At 37.2% G+C, this 13,826-nt stretch overlaps 1 protein-coding gene across 2 annotated transcripts in view; it reads right to left on the minus strand.

The window, feature by feature from the left end:
* Window positions 1-12,200, minus strand: part of LOC126161879 (translation machinery-associated protein 16 homolog) — a 45,106-nt gene extending 32,906 nt beyond the window's left edge. The window contains exons 1-2 of one of the 2 annotated variants that reach the window (XM_049918009.1): window positions 12,054-12,200; window positions 8,253-8,344 (exon numbers count right to left, since the gene is read on the minus strand). In XM_049918009.1, coding sequence (XP_049773966.1) covers window positions 8,253-8,344; window positions 12,054-12,113 — 152 coding nt within the window. In that variant the 5' untranslated portion in view covers window positions 12,114-12,200. Of the gene's footprint in view, window positions 1-8,252; window positions 8,345-11,772; window positions 11,797-12,053 lie in introns of those variants that run through there. The other variant, XM_049918008.1, reaches the window with a different exon arrangement.
* Between the last annotated feature and the right edge of the window lie 1,626 nt (window positions 12,201-13,826).

The following is a 13,826-nucleotide window of genomic DNA, read 5'->3' on the forward strand; positions in this document are numbered from 1 at the left end:
TGTTACCATCAGGTTCAGTTGCCACAAAAAATTTGTAGCCTCCCACATGACACCAAAGCAACCTCTTTTTATGGAAACAAAATTCGGTCATACAGACAATACCCTATAACAATTTTCAATTCAAGAGCGGGCTAGTACCAAGCCCTTCCTCAAATGACAGTATCACACTTCACACACAGTGTCACATACTAAAGTACACATTATTTCTTTGTTTTCTGAGAGCACTAGAACATCACATAATTATCCATCATCATTAACTACATACATAGAACAATGACTACACTACGTATTGCTTTCAAATTGCTAATAATGGGAAGGAAAGTGACAGTCATGGCATATTATCATAAACTGTCAAGATATTCACCAGAAATGACCAGACAGAACCACTCTAAATCAAAATGGACAACTTTATAATTTAGATGGTGAACATATACTCATTGATACCAATACAGCATTCAACTGAAATCAAACTGTGCAGACACTCATAATTCACCTACCCCCAGCTTACAGGCTCCAATTACTGTACTGGGTAGTATTTACAGATCAGAGTGAAAAGCCCCTTAATTATAGAACTATTGTCCAATTACAAAATACTATCACTCCGAAAAAGTGAGTGTGTCCAATTCATACCCTAACTTTGTTGGTTTACAACATGAAGATTACAAATCATTATAGGATATATTGAAGTTCATGGTACAACTGTTCTTTGACCAACATCACCATTATCACTAAATTGAGGTTGTAGTGACAAGACTGATCTGTAGTGGAGTCTGAGTTGGGAAAGACAATGAATATGCCATGAAAATTTTACCTCTACATTATGCATTCTGTAGTAATATTTAAATACCAGATGAAACCCTACTTTCCCATCGCAGCCCGATATTTTTAAGTCTGTAGTATGTTTGGATGTGATTAATAACAAGAATACACTCACCTATACACTTCATTTCCTGCTGGAATCCCAACACTTTGATAGTTAAAATATGTGAGACTTCACAACAGTCACAATACTGCTTGAAAGCATCACTGGTTAAAATGGGCAGGTAGTATCATATTCTTCAATATTTCATCCATGTATTTCAATTACTTGAATATGTACCAATATTTAACTATTGAGATTACCCTGTAAAAGTAGCAAGGCTTTTTCCATGTCAGGTGGCGCAAACTGGAAGATGCTCCCAAATTGTCCGACTTCAGTTTTAATTTAGTTTGTATGGAATCTATTTAAGGGATCTCAATGCCTTCTTGCCAAGTTTCAACTTATCTGTACCTTGTGGTAGGCACCACAGCTGTTTTCACAATGGCCACTTTCTTTAGTCTATTGTTCTTGAAGTAATACAGCTGATTGTTTTTGCAACATTCCGCACTGACTAAGTTTGATATTGACACAGAAATAACATAAATGAAGATCAAGCCACAATCTCTGTTCAAACTTTCTGAAAAAATTTATAACAACCTATTTTCCACATATTTTAACAAAAAATACATAGTGAGCAAAAGACACTGGAAAAACAATCATTTATCAGTGTATATGTTAGGGTTCCACATCTACCTCTATGTGGATGTTCTGCAAATCACATTTAAGTGCCTGGCACAGGATTCAATTCTCTATTATTCCAATCTCAAACTAAAAAAAAAACTCCTCCCGAACAGGCCATGAAGGCCCAACGGTACTGACTGGCTGCCGTGTCATCCTCATCCCACAGGTCTCACTGGATGCAGATATGGTGGGGCACGTTGTCAGCATACCACACTCCCAGCCGTATGTCAGTTTCAGAGACTGGAGCCACTACTTCTCGATCAAGTAACTCCTCAGTCTGCGTCACAAGGGCTGAGTACACCCCACTTGCCAACAGTGCTCAGCAGACCGGATGGTCACCCATCCAAGTGATAGCCCAGCCCGACAGTGCTTAACTTCGGTGATCTGACAGTTTCACCACTGCAGCAAGGCCGTTGGCTCCAGTCTCTAACAGCATGTGGAAAAATGAACACCTACAGCTTTCTGTGCAAGCTCCAATTTCGCTTATTTTATTATTATGATCATTTCTCCCTGTGTAGGTCGGCGTCAACAAAATATTTTTGCATTCGGAGGAGAAAACTGGTGATTGAAATTTTGTGAGAAGATTCTGCCACAGTGAAAAGTCTTAGTTTTACTGATGTCCACCCCAAACCCCATATCATTTCACAATAATACAAAATGTGCTTCCCTTCTTTGAACTATTTTGATATACTCTGTTAGTCCTGTTTAGGGAGGATCCCACACCACACAGCAGTATTCTGAAAGAGGACAGACAAGCATAGTGTAGACAGTTTCTTTAGTAGATCTGTTACATTTTGTAAGTGCCCTTCCAATAACACACAGTCTTCAGTGAGCCTTGCCCACAGCATTTTCTGTGTGTTCCTTCCAATTTAAGTTGTTCGTAATTGTAATTCCAAGGTATTTAGTTGAACTTATGGCCTTTAGATCTGACTGATTTATCACACAACCAAAGTTTAACAGATTCCTTTTAGCACTCATAAGGATGACCTCACTTTTCATTATTTAGGCTCAATTGCCAATTTTTGCACGATACAGATATATCTTCTAAATCGGTTTGCAATTTGTTTTGATCTTCTGATGACTTTACTAGACGATAAATGACAGCATCGTCTGCAAACAACGTAAGACGGCTACTCAGACTGTCTCCTAATCATATAGATAAGGAACAGCAAAGGGCCTATAACACTAACTTGGGGAATGCCAGAATCACATCAGTTTTACTCTAAGACTTTCCATCAATTACTACAAACTGTGCTTTATCCTACAGGAATCCATGAATATAGTCACACGACAGACAATATTCCATAAGCACGCAATTTCCCTACAAGCTGCTTGTGTGGTACAGCGTCAAAAGCCTTCTGGAAATCTAGAAATACAAAATAATTTCAAATTCCTTGTCAATAGCACTCAATACTTCATGTGAGTAAAGAGCTAGTTGTGTTTCACAAGGACAATGTTTTCTAAACCCATGTTGACTGTGTGTCAATACACGAAGTAATTCATAATGTTAGAACACAATATATGTTCCAAAATCCTGCTGCATATTGACGTTAATGATATGACCCATTGCTTGTGTCTTGCTGCTAGCATATTTCACATACGACTCTGGATTTTCTGTCAGGTTTCGAGACAAAGTTTCGTTGTGGAAACTATTATAAACATCTCACATCAAGTCCGCACTAAATTTCGAACTTCTGTAAAAGTTTGCCAGTCTTGGAGATTTTGCGTCCATTTAAATTTGGCATGTTTGTTTCGTTATTTCTGCAACAGCGTTCTACAGGCGTCAACTGAAGACTGTGGTGCCACCAGTCAGCTTTGATCCATGCCATAAATGTAATGTGTTGTGTGTGACATCACAGTCAAACAATGTATTTAAAATGGATTGTATTTACAGAGAATGGGTTGGAGTATACTGTGGCGCTCTCAAGTGTGGGATGCTCACGGTTCTAAATTAACTGTAAGTGATTCACTGGACTTCTTTAATGCTATTTGTGAGAACGATACTAAAATGTTGATGGCAGTTTGTTAGTGAGCTGCAGTTATCAGCTATAGACTCATTGTTGGATTTGGTATTATTAGTTAAATGTGTTGTTTATGTTTCATTTTCTGTTAATCATAGATTTGACAATGAAGTTCATAAGCAGGTTGCTGTGTTCAACATGAGATGACTTGTTAAGCAAAATTAAATTGCTACAGTTGTTCGGTTTCACTGCTGAGTATGTGAAGTGTGATGTTTGTAGATGCAGTATGAGAATGACCGAAGTTGCTGTGTCTTAGATCAAGGACCAACAGATGTGGCATTGTCAGCAGGACAAATTTTGGCTTGCTATTCAAAGGGGTTCCTGGTTTGAGAAATCTAGGCTGGTGATTCTTGAAAATGTATTCATGGCATTATTTTTGCTGTCACTCATTGACAGAATTTTGTACTCACGGGAACAGGAATTAGTGACCGGACTAGACAGGTTTCCTTTCTGTAGAAAGGTGTGCATTGAATTAATTAATTAAGTGTAGGGGAGACAGGGTCAGTGCTGTAGTTGAAATTGACAAGTCTGCATTTGCAAAGGTAAAGTATCACAAGGGTAGGGCGTTGTGCAATCATGAATATGGGGTGATGTTATCAAGAGGACTTTTTTATGATGTTTTTTTAATATTGTGGATAGAGGGACAATCAGCCTTTAGCTGTGAACCATAGTGTTGTAAGAAAGGATTGTTGACCTGAGTTTGTACTACCTATCAGTAAAATCCACAGTAAAGATGGAGAAGAGGCACTCCTCCACCTTGCAGTCTCATGTAGATGAGTACTGCTGAGCAAGAGTGTTCCACATATTTTTCTCCATTTAAAAGTTTGTTGAGGGTTATTTGAAAAAGTATAAATCAAAGGTTGTTGGCTGAATTTGTTGGGGGGGGGGGGGGGGGGGGAGTTTTGTTGATTACAATTGTGTGGGGGTAAGAGAGATTTTGGCTTTTTTACTTTCCTGTGTTTTTTAAATTTATTCTGAAGGAACGAATTACGTAATTTTTTGTTAGTTGTATTTTCGTTTACAATGGGTATTAGTTTGAGGTGCGCAGTGGATATTTGTGATGGGGGGGGGGGGGGGGTGAGAAATGGGTGGTATTGATGTTTTTTGTTATTCAGCAGAGAGAGAGAGAGAGAGAGAGAGAGAGAGAGAGAGAGAGAGAACAACCATGTGTTTGTGCCGCCAGCTAAGATTTGTGTGTCACCTGTTTGGTTGGTATGTGATACATGCAATACATGTGTTTATGTGCATTAATTTTTTATGAGTCTTTGGGTTGTTACGTTCATTGTAGGTAATTATATACGAGTCTGACTGGTGCATATGTGGCGTCTGTTTCACCAACACTGGCAAGGATAAGTTGCAAGGATAAGTTTTCAATATCAGCTGTATCAGCAAGTTTTGGTTTTTTGGTACTGTGAATTTCATTTTAGCTATATAGGTCCAGTGAAATGTCCAATGCCGAGGTGCCGAGCTATGTGTGGTTTTCTGAAATTTGTGTCAGCTATATACAGTTCTTGCAAAACATAATTAGCTCTTTACTCGCACAAAGTATTGAGTGCTACTGACACGGGATTTCAAATGGATTCCATATTTTTGTATTTCTGGAAGGCTTTTGCCACTGTACTGCACAAGCAGCTTGTAGTGAAATTGCGTGCTTTTGAATAACGTCTCACTTATGTGACCCTGGATTCGTGATTTCCTGTCAGAGGGGTCACAGTTCATAGTAATTGTTGGACAGACATCTAGTGAAACAGAAGTGATTTGTAGCATTCCCCTTTGCTGTTCCTTATCTATATAAATGATCTGAGAGACAATCTGAGCAGCCGTCTTAAGTTGTCTGCATATGATGCTGTCATTTATTGACTAGAAAAGTCATCAGAAGATCAAAATAGATTTCAAAATTATTTATAAAACATACCTGTATGACGCAAAAATTGGAAATTGACCCTAAATAACAAAAAGTGTGTGGTCATCCAGCAAAGTGCTAAAAGGAATCCCTTAAACTCTGGTTACAAGAAAGACCAGTCAAATCTAAAAGGCCATATTTTCAACTAAATACCTTGGAATAACAATTACAAACAACTTAAATTGGAAGAAACACACATAAAATGTTGTGGGGAAGGCTGAGCAAAGACTGTTTTATTGGCAGGATACCTAGAAAATGTAACAGATCTACAAAGGAGACTGCCTACACTACACTCGTCCGTCCTCTTTTAGAATACTGCTGCACGGTGTGGGATCCTTACCAGATAGGACTGACGGAGTACATCAAAAAAGTTCAAACAAGCGCAACATGTTTTGTATTACTGCAAAATAAGGAAAGGAGTGTCACTGAAACAATACAGGGTTTGGGATAGACACCATTAAAACAAAGGTGTTTTTCGTTGCGGAGGAATCTTCTCACGAAATTCCCATCACCAACTTTCTCCTTCGAATGTGAAAATATTTTTTTTTTATGCTGACCTACAAAGGGAGAAACAACCACCATAATAAAATAAGGGAAATCAGAGCTAATAAGGCAAGATATAGTTGTTCGTTGTTTCTGTGCACTGTACAAGAGTGGAACAATAGAGAATTGTGAAGGTGGTTCGATGAACCCTCTGCCAGACACTTAAATGTGATTTGCAGAGTATCCAAGTAGATGCAGATACAGTGGGTCAAGTGAAATTTTCAGTGTTGGGTTTTGATGCTATGTTTGGGTTTGCTGTCTATATTAACGCTATATAGGTCAAATGAAACTTCCTATGCTAGTTTCTCCCCCTCCCCCTCCAAGTTTCTTTATTGTGGTTTTGTTGACAGTTGAGCATTTCATTTTCTTGATTTTTGTGTATCTGTTTCAGTATGTCTTCATTATTAGAATTGTCATATATAGTTTGTCCACACCTAAGAACCCCCCATATTACTGCAACTATCCCATTAGTTTCTTCTCGTCTATATAATTAAATATGTTCCATATTATTTGTGGCTGTTTGTGTGTGTCATGTGTGACACTGTCACTATACTGTGTATGCATGAAATAGCAATGTCAGCCACCTTGACGACATTGTAGATCAAACTTGATGGGTGGTATCATAAGCTTTGGTTAGCCCATGTATAGTGGATGACAAAAATTTATTATTCTCCCAAATTAAACATATTACACACCATGAGGTGATGCTGACTCAGTTTTTCAGGCAGACTGAGAGCAGGACAGACTGAGGGCATAGCTTCACCTTTACTGCCTGAAGTGAGCTTTCTGAACAGACTGGAGGGACTGTAAGGAGCATAACAGCATGTTTGTGATCCCGGAATCATCAGTGGGTGTCACTAGTGTGTGCAGCACAAGACTGTTTTATAATATACGTTATCTGGCGCAAATTAAAGAACACTGTACAATAGGAACCAAGCAAATGAGGACACTGAACCCATTCAGGAGGATGGCAACTGCTCTGTCTAACTATCGTGATTTTGGTTTTCTTTAATTATTTCATGCAAATGCTGGAACTGTTTCTTTAGCAAGGCCAAGGTCGACTACCTATCCTACACTCACACAAAAATACTTATTTATTCTATGTGCAGGTGTATTTTGAGTTATTGACTTCCTCTGTATTTTGATGAAAAATGCTGTATCACTCTGACAGCGTCCTTAAACGAATAAATAGATCAAAGTTTAGTGTATTTGGAACTTTTGAAAGCTATAAAAAACAAACATCTTAGAAATGTTCAGCATTCAACCATATTTACAAATTAATTTTGTGATGTGAATGTAAAATGACTCATTTCACATCATTGTGATTTATCATGCAAAATAATACATGGAACATGAAACTAACAAACTAACTCTAAAAGTTTGATAGCATAAACATAGTCCATGCATTTGTAGGAAAGTTCAGAATTCACTAATTTTCTGACAGACGGATACACAAATACTGATAAAAGACCACTTTTCTAGCGCCTTTTAGTATCTACCCGGTTGTCAAAATAGAGGGACAATTTGTCATGAGAAACGTTTTCAGTAAGTACGAATAGAGACTGTGATAGTGGCAACACTTTCTGGTCTCCATTTATATTCGGTGAAAAAATTTGCATCACAACGGCATTCTGAGGGCACTATAGTCCATATGATAGAACATGAGCCCTGACATTTAAAGTGGGCTTCTTAGAGCTGCTGCTTTGCGCACCTATCGCAAACAATCACGTAATGTCATTTTGTATTAATGTCTATGAAGTGCTGCTGTTTTGCCACAGTTCTATGCGTGACTACAATTTTTAGTCACATAGCTTCAGTACCACATGCAGCCTTTTTTGCTTTGGTATTGTAAGCTGGCAGAAGTCAGCAACAGTGGCCTACATAACTTCAGGATTTCTTCGAGTGCTTCCAGTTACAAAGAAAGTGGCCCTTGTGACTGGTAATTACAGAAACAGATGGAGCTGAAACAATTCCATAAGGATTCTCCATCGCTACACTACTACTTTATCGAAAAAATCTAAGCGTGTGTTTGTTTGAAAGACTAGACTGCTCTAGAGACGTATGAGAATCTCACACCTGAAAGTTTATTAATTTCACACTTATAAATTTGGTCACACTGTGAAGAGAGAAGCTAAGAAACCATTCTGATTTTAAATAAGTGGCAGGTTCAATAATTTGTGCAACACAACAACAGCAAAAATAATAATACATTATAGTGTTGACACTGCAATAAAATAGTGGTTACCTGCTTATCTTCTTTGTAAGCTGCTGGGCTTTTCGGCTTCTTGGATGGATAACTTTTGTGAGCTTCTTTAGATCATTCTGAATTGATTTAGGCTGAAAGAAATCAACTCACTTTGTATTTTTGACATTGCTACAGTTTCAGACTGACGCATTCACAGAATGAAAGACATAAAAAAAAAAAAAAAAAAAAAAAAAAAAAAAAAAAAAAAAAAAAAAATGGCGTGAAGGTGAAGTAAATTAGTTAAATGAGTCAGCATCTAGTTACAGCAGTAGGAATAGAGAATACAGAATAACAGTGGTTAACTAGCATCCCATTTACAACGAAGCAGAAGCTTGGATTTGTAAAGGAAATTGGCTGTCTCCTTTTCAAACATCCATTCTTGCATTTGCCTTATGATCTAGGTAAACCACATATAATCTAAATTTGGATGACTGGATGGAGATTTGAACAACTCATTTTCATTGCAGATCTAGAGTCTTAACCACTGTGCTGCTACCTCACTTCATACATAAAGGGACTGAGTCTCAGAGAGAGAGAGAGAGAGAGGGGGGGGGGGCGGGGGGAGGGGGGGGAGGATAAATCCTAGTGTCCGATTCCACTTGTTGGTTTTGACAAATGACTACATACCTAAGACAAAGACACTGCATGGAGGCAATCTACGACAGGAACGGATCAAATTACTCACATTTAACGTGATTATTTACACACAATTACATCCAAACGAGTTTAAGATAACGAAAATAAATAAGAACAAGATTTTAAAAAATTATGTCAGATTAGAATTATTACCATAATTGATGTGAGTAGAGGGCTGCAGACAGCCATTAAATGCATTACAGAACAATGCATGGTGAAATCATACTATCATAAAATTGCATTAATTTTCGTATTAAGTATTCACTCAAATGGAAGAAACAGAGGAAAGTTGGGGCTTTGGACAGGGAGAAACCAAATTGCAACAGAAAAATGGGAAAATAAAGCGAATGATAAATAAGAATTACTAACATGAAATATGGAGAAACCAACACCCTAAATCCTAAATGAAGCAGTTACAAAAGTAAGGAAAATCCATACAACGTAACAAATACTGGAATTGATAAATAGAACTGACCTATATATATGAGGTCAATTCTAGTTACCGATTCCAATATTATTACCTTTTTCACAGAAGTTCAGATGACAATTAGCAAGTGCAGGAATTGCATTAGCCTACATTTAACACACGCCCTGAAGAAACAATCTAATCAATGAACCATCGAATAACTGGAATCGGTAGCTAGAATTGACCTATACAAGTCATCAGTTCTAGTTACCGACTCCAACTATTCAACCGTAGAATGGTGGGAGTCTGTAACTGGAATTGACCTATATATGGAAAAACAATGTACATAATGAACCATGGAGTGTTTGGAATCTGTAACTACAACTGACCTATATACCTAAATTCCAGTTATCAGTTCCACACTTTCCCTGGTAAATAATATATCAATATGTCAACTACAGTCGCTGATTCCACAAACCATTATTTTTCAATGTCTCTGCAGTAATTTTGTGCAGTATTACATTGTAGGGTTTCTATTTCACTGTTACTCTCTGTACTACTGCAATAAATAAATTGTTTGACATGGCAGTACAGAGAGGAAAGAAGCAATGGAAAGAAACTTGTATACCTTGGAATGGACAAAATAATTCTCCATGTAGGACAAATTTACTAATCCATTTCAAAGAACTTATTGCCCAAAGCAGTAAAGAAAACATTTCCAAAAATGAAAAGCTTCAAAAAAACACTTAAATAAATAAAACATAAGAATAAAAGAACCTTGGAACCAATAACTATACTAAAAATAATCCACACCAGCTGCAATTGCTCAAAAATGACTAACGATATAATTTGTACCTCAGCAATGAAAATAAAATTTACAGAAGTACAGCAAAAACATCAAAATGAAAAACGTAAAATTGGCTACATGAAAAGAAACTTACCACATATGAACTTCCAAAGGAGTGAAAGATCAAGGCTGACAAGAACAACAAAAAATGGACATGACAAGAAATAATTATATCATGGGATCAAAGTATAACAAAATATGCAAAAACCAGAATAACTTGTAAAAAAAATTAATAAGAAACACTAACTGCCAGCCACGAAAGAAGCACCACCTAAATCAATTCATCCCCACCATCAGACCCTAACCGTATGCTAAATTTTAAAATAAAAAAGCCAAATGATATCACAAGTCAATCATATAAAGCTGCAGGCACAAGGAACAACAAGCAGACCCTCGCCCCACCATTGTACCCAAAAAAAATATTAACACAACAGAAAACCTTACCCCCTCAGAGAAACTAGAAAAGTACCAAACCCACAGATCATGAAAAAATATGAAACCCACCCACACCTAACTAACAACACGAGCCTTGCATATTTTGCTGACCATTTTTATAAATACTAGAAATACACAATAACCTTTAGAAATGCTCTTCCTCCAACAGTATTTATCCAAATGGCCACGCAACACTGAAATCTTCCTCTTTTCCCACCCGACAACAGATTTTACAGCCCCCCCCCCCCCCTCCCCAATAGTATTTGCAACTGCCCCCATCTTCTTGTCTTTAAACTCAATGTTGTGATTTACAACCTAATGATAACACTTGTCACCAAACTCCTAGGAAACAAACCCTTCTAACATTACCATTGAATTTTTTTCTACAAATTCAATTGGAGAGGCTAGCACTGCCTTCATACAATTTGGAACGACCCTAAATACAATATCAGCACAATCCCATTAAGAAATTATTAATCCAAAAAACCTAAACCCAACAACCTCATGCTCCCTTTCATACTTTTTCTTTCCAAAATGTAACTCTTCTACTTAAACTTTAACCAGGATGGCTACGCAAACTTAAGGGCGGGGGTAATTCCGCAGAACTCCAGGAATGGGGAACAAAACAGAAACGGCCTCATAAGAAGTCCCTAATAAATTAATGTTGAGCATGTAGGTGTGAGGAGCAACACTCAGTAACTAAAAGTTGGCGGAGGAAAGGCCGGATGATGTGTGTCATGATATATGACGACCTTATTTCGCTAGTACTACAGTGTACAGGAAAGTAATCAATTAGAATCTGGTCTGATAGAAACTGAAGAGCACATGAAGGTATGGTACAGTTACAGTGTGTGAATGAAATGCCACTTAATAAGAAATGAAGAACATTTTTCGAAAGCTCTATAATGGGTAACATGCTTCACAGTGTTTAATAGGAAAAAGGTCTTTAAGATTGTGGAAAGTGCACACAACATTATGATTCAAAACAAATGCTTGGATAGCGCAAACTGGCAGTCTCAAAGCCAAAAACCATTTATGGTAAAACTTACGAAGGCAAGGCTACCACTATTTCTGCGGAGCTTCTATGTCACACTAACCCCGGAAATAGTTAAATCGCTACACTGCTCCGTACAATACTGACATTAACTACCACCACCCTGGTGAAATTACTACGAAAATGGGTTATACATCAATACCTTGAACATGATACGAAATAAATGCTTCGACCAATCACTTCCGATTACATGCAAGAAATAAGTGAAAATAGCAATAAAGGCCATGAACAACCACGAATATGCCATGGAAACGTTTACGTCTCTCTCTTCTAATTTGACATCAATAATCACAATCATTTCAGTTCAGCTTGCTCTACCAGAAACCTTCAGCTTAAATTGTTCATTACTAAGCAAATATTTCAGATAACTAATTAACAGAGTGTGTTTGAAAATGAATTGTTTACACGCTTTCAGCAACATACCATTTTCGCAGCACTTAAATCACGCACGGACGACACAAACACACGTGACTCACATTTCATGAAGTCAGAGACTATATTCCATTTCGGACGTAGACTTTGGAATTATAATTTATGGGTGTTCACTCCAATATTCCTGGCAAAGTTTCTGATTTTAAAATAAATAGAGACCTAGGTTCCATCAAGCATCACTGGTATTCCATTTCAAAAATTGTAAAGCTATATTGCAGTTCCTTAAATACAATTATTTAGATTTGCTACAATAAAACATTTTCAAGCGAAATGTATCTATGAAATTATATTACGATAGTTATTACTAAATATTGCCGCATAAGTATGTGTATATGACTTTTTACATGAGATTATGAGACTATGAAGGCTGTAAACTTGCCCTATTGCAAACAGAGCTTACCATGCGAATTTACGCAATACTTGCAATTGCTTACGTTTCGATATTTTTGCTCATATATATAATTATTCAGGGAGTCCTGATTTATATCTGGTTTCATCTTTCTCACAACAATCGATTCTAACATCAGAGCGAACGAGGCAAAGTCAAATCGGATACCGCTCAAGACGTTGTTTCGCATTGGAAGAAACAGCTTTTCCGCGGTAAAGGTAAGCGATTTTATTTGCTATATGTTTATATTTGCTAACTACATTCCAGTAAGTGACTTGTTCTCTACTGCGTGTAGTAATCATATGTAAAAATGAAGCTAGTCTGTGGCATTTGCCGTACGTCTTAAACTTACGCGTCCCTAGTACATTTTCGAGCGAAATTAATTTCCACATCTTCATTTCATCTGGTAAATATCTATGGGCATAAAGAAAGCTTCGGGTCAATCGTAGAAAAAGAATATCGATAATCTGCGTTTGCAAAATGCAAAACGAAGTAGTCTCACGAGATATTTCGAATATTTCAAACAAATTTTGCCTTTTTGAACACAAGAAGCAACAAATTTAGTTTACTAACTCTGCAGCAGCAGTTTTGTCTGAAAACGCTCAGTATTTCGAAACCTCTTACTGATTACCGGTACCCTGAGTGAAATATATGTGTCCACAGCTGTTCATATTGCGTAATACATGGAATATGCAGTTGTTTCAATATCAGTTCAGTACAACGGTTTCTGCATTTCCTTCACAGCTGAGCCATGTGAAAAAACACTTGCCCTTTTGTGTCTGCGGTTTAAAATTTCCTTTTTGAATAAGAGATATAAAGAAGGAATATTTGTAGCTACGCAAGCCACACATCTTTTTGAACATTAGAAACGTAGTAACAATATAAGAGAGCGCTCTCTCCTTTGTTTAATAAACATAAAACAAATAAAATCTGTTAACGCTCAGCACCGCGTATATATTTGCTTGCTCATTTTATGTGGAAAATAAGAGCAGCTTACTCTTAAACAAATTAGTTATTCGAATGTACTCAGTACCAGTCGCAAAATATTAGTGAATTTCTTTCAATTTGGGATAACTTTAACGTAGATAAAAAAACTATTTTAAAAATTTAATGATAAGAACTTTACTGTAACGCAATTTATACTTTCTCTGAGTGAAAGATGGGGCTGAGGAAGGATGTGGTAGCTTGATTTCGACATTCATTGAATATTTGCACATGTATGTTGGGTACACTATAGTGGTATAAGAAGGTGGGTGGGTGGTACGATGCGTAGGGGAAGAGTGCGACAAGCCACTAACATCATTCTGCTCTTTCAGTCTCTGCTGTGAACTGCAAGAAGCACAAAGAACGTTAGCCATTGATTTTCATGTTTGTGT

This window comes from Schistocerca cancellata, chromosome 2 (assembly GCF_023864275.1).
Source record: "Schistocerca cancellata isolate TAMUIC-IGC-003103 chromosome 2, iqSchCanc2.1, whole genome shotgun sequence".
In the NCBI taxonomy this organism is placed as follows: domain Eukaryota; kingdom Metazoa; phylum Arthropoda; class Insecta; order Orthoptera; family Acrididae; genus Schistocerca; species Schistocerca cancellata.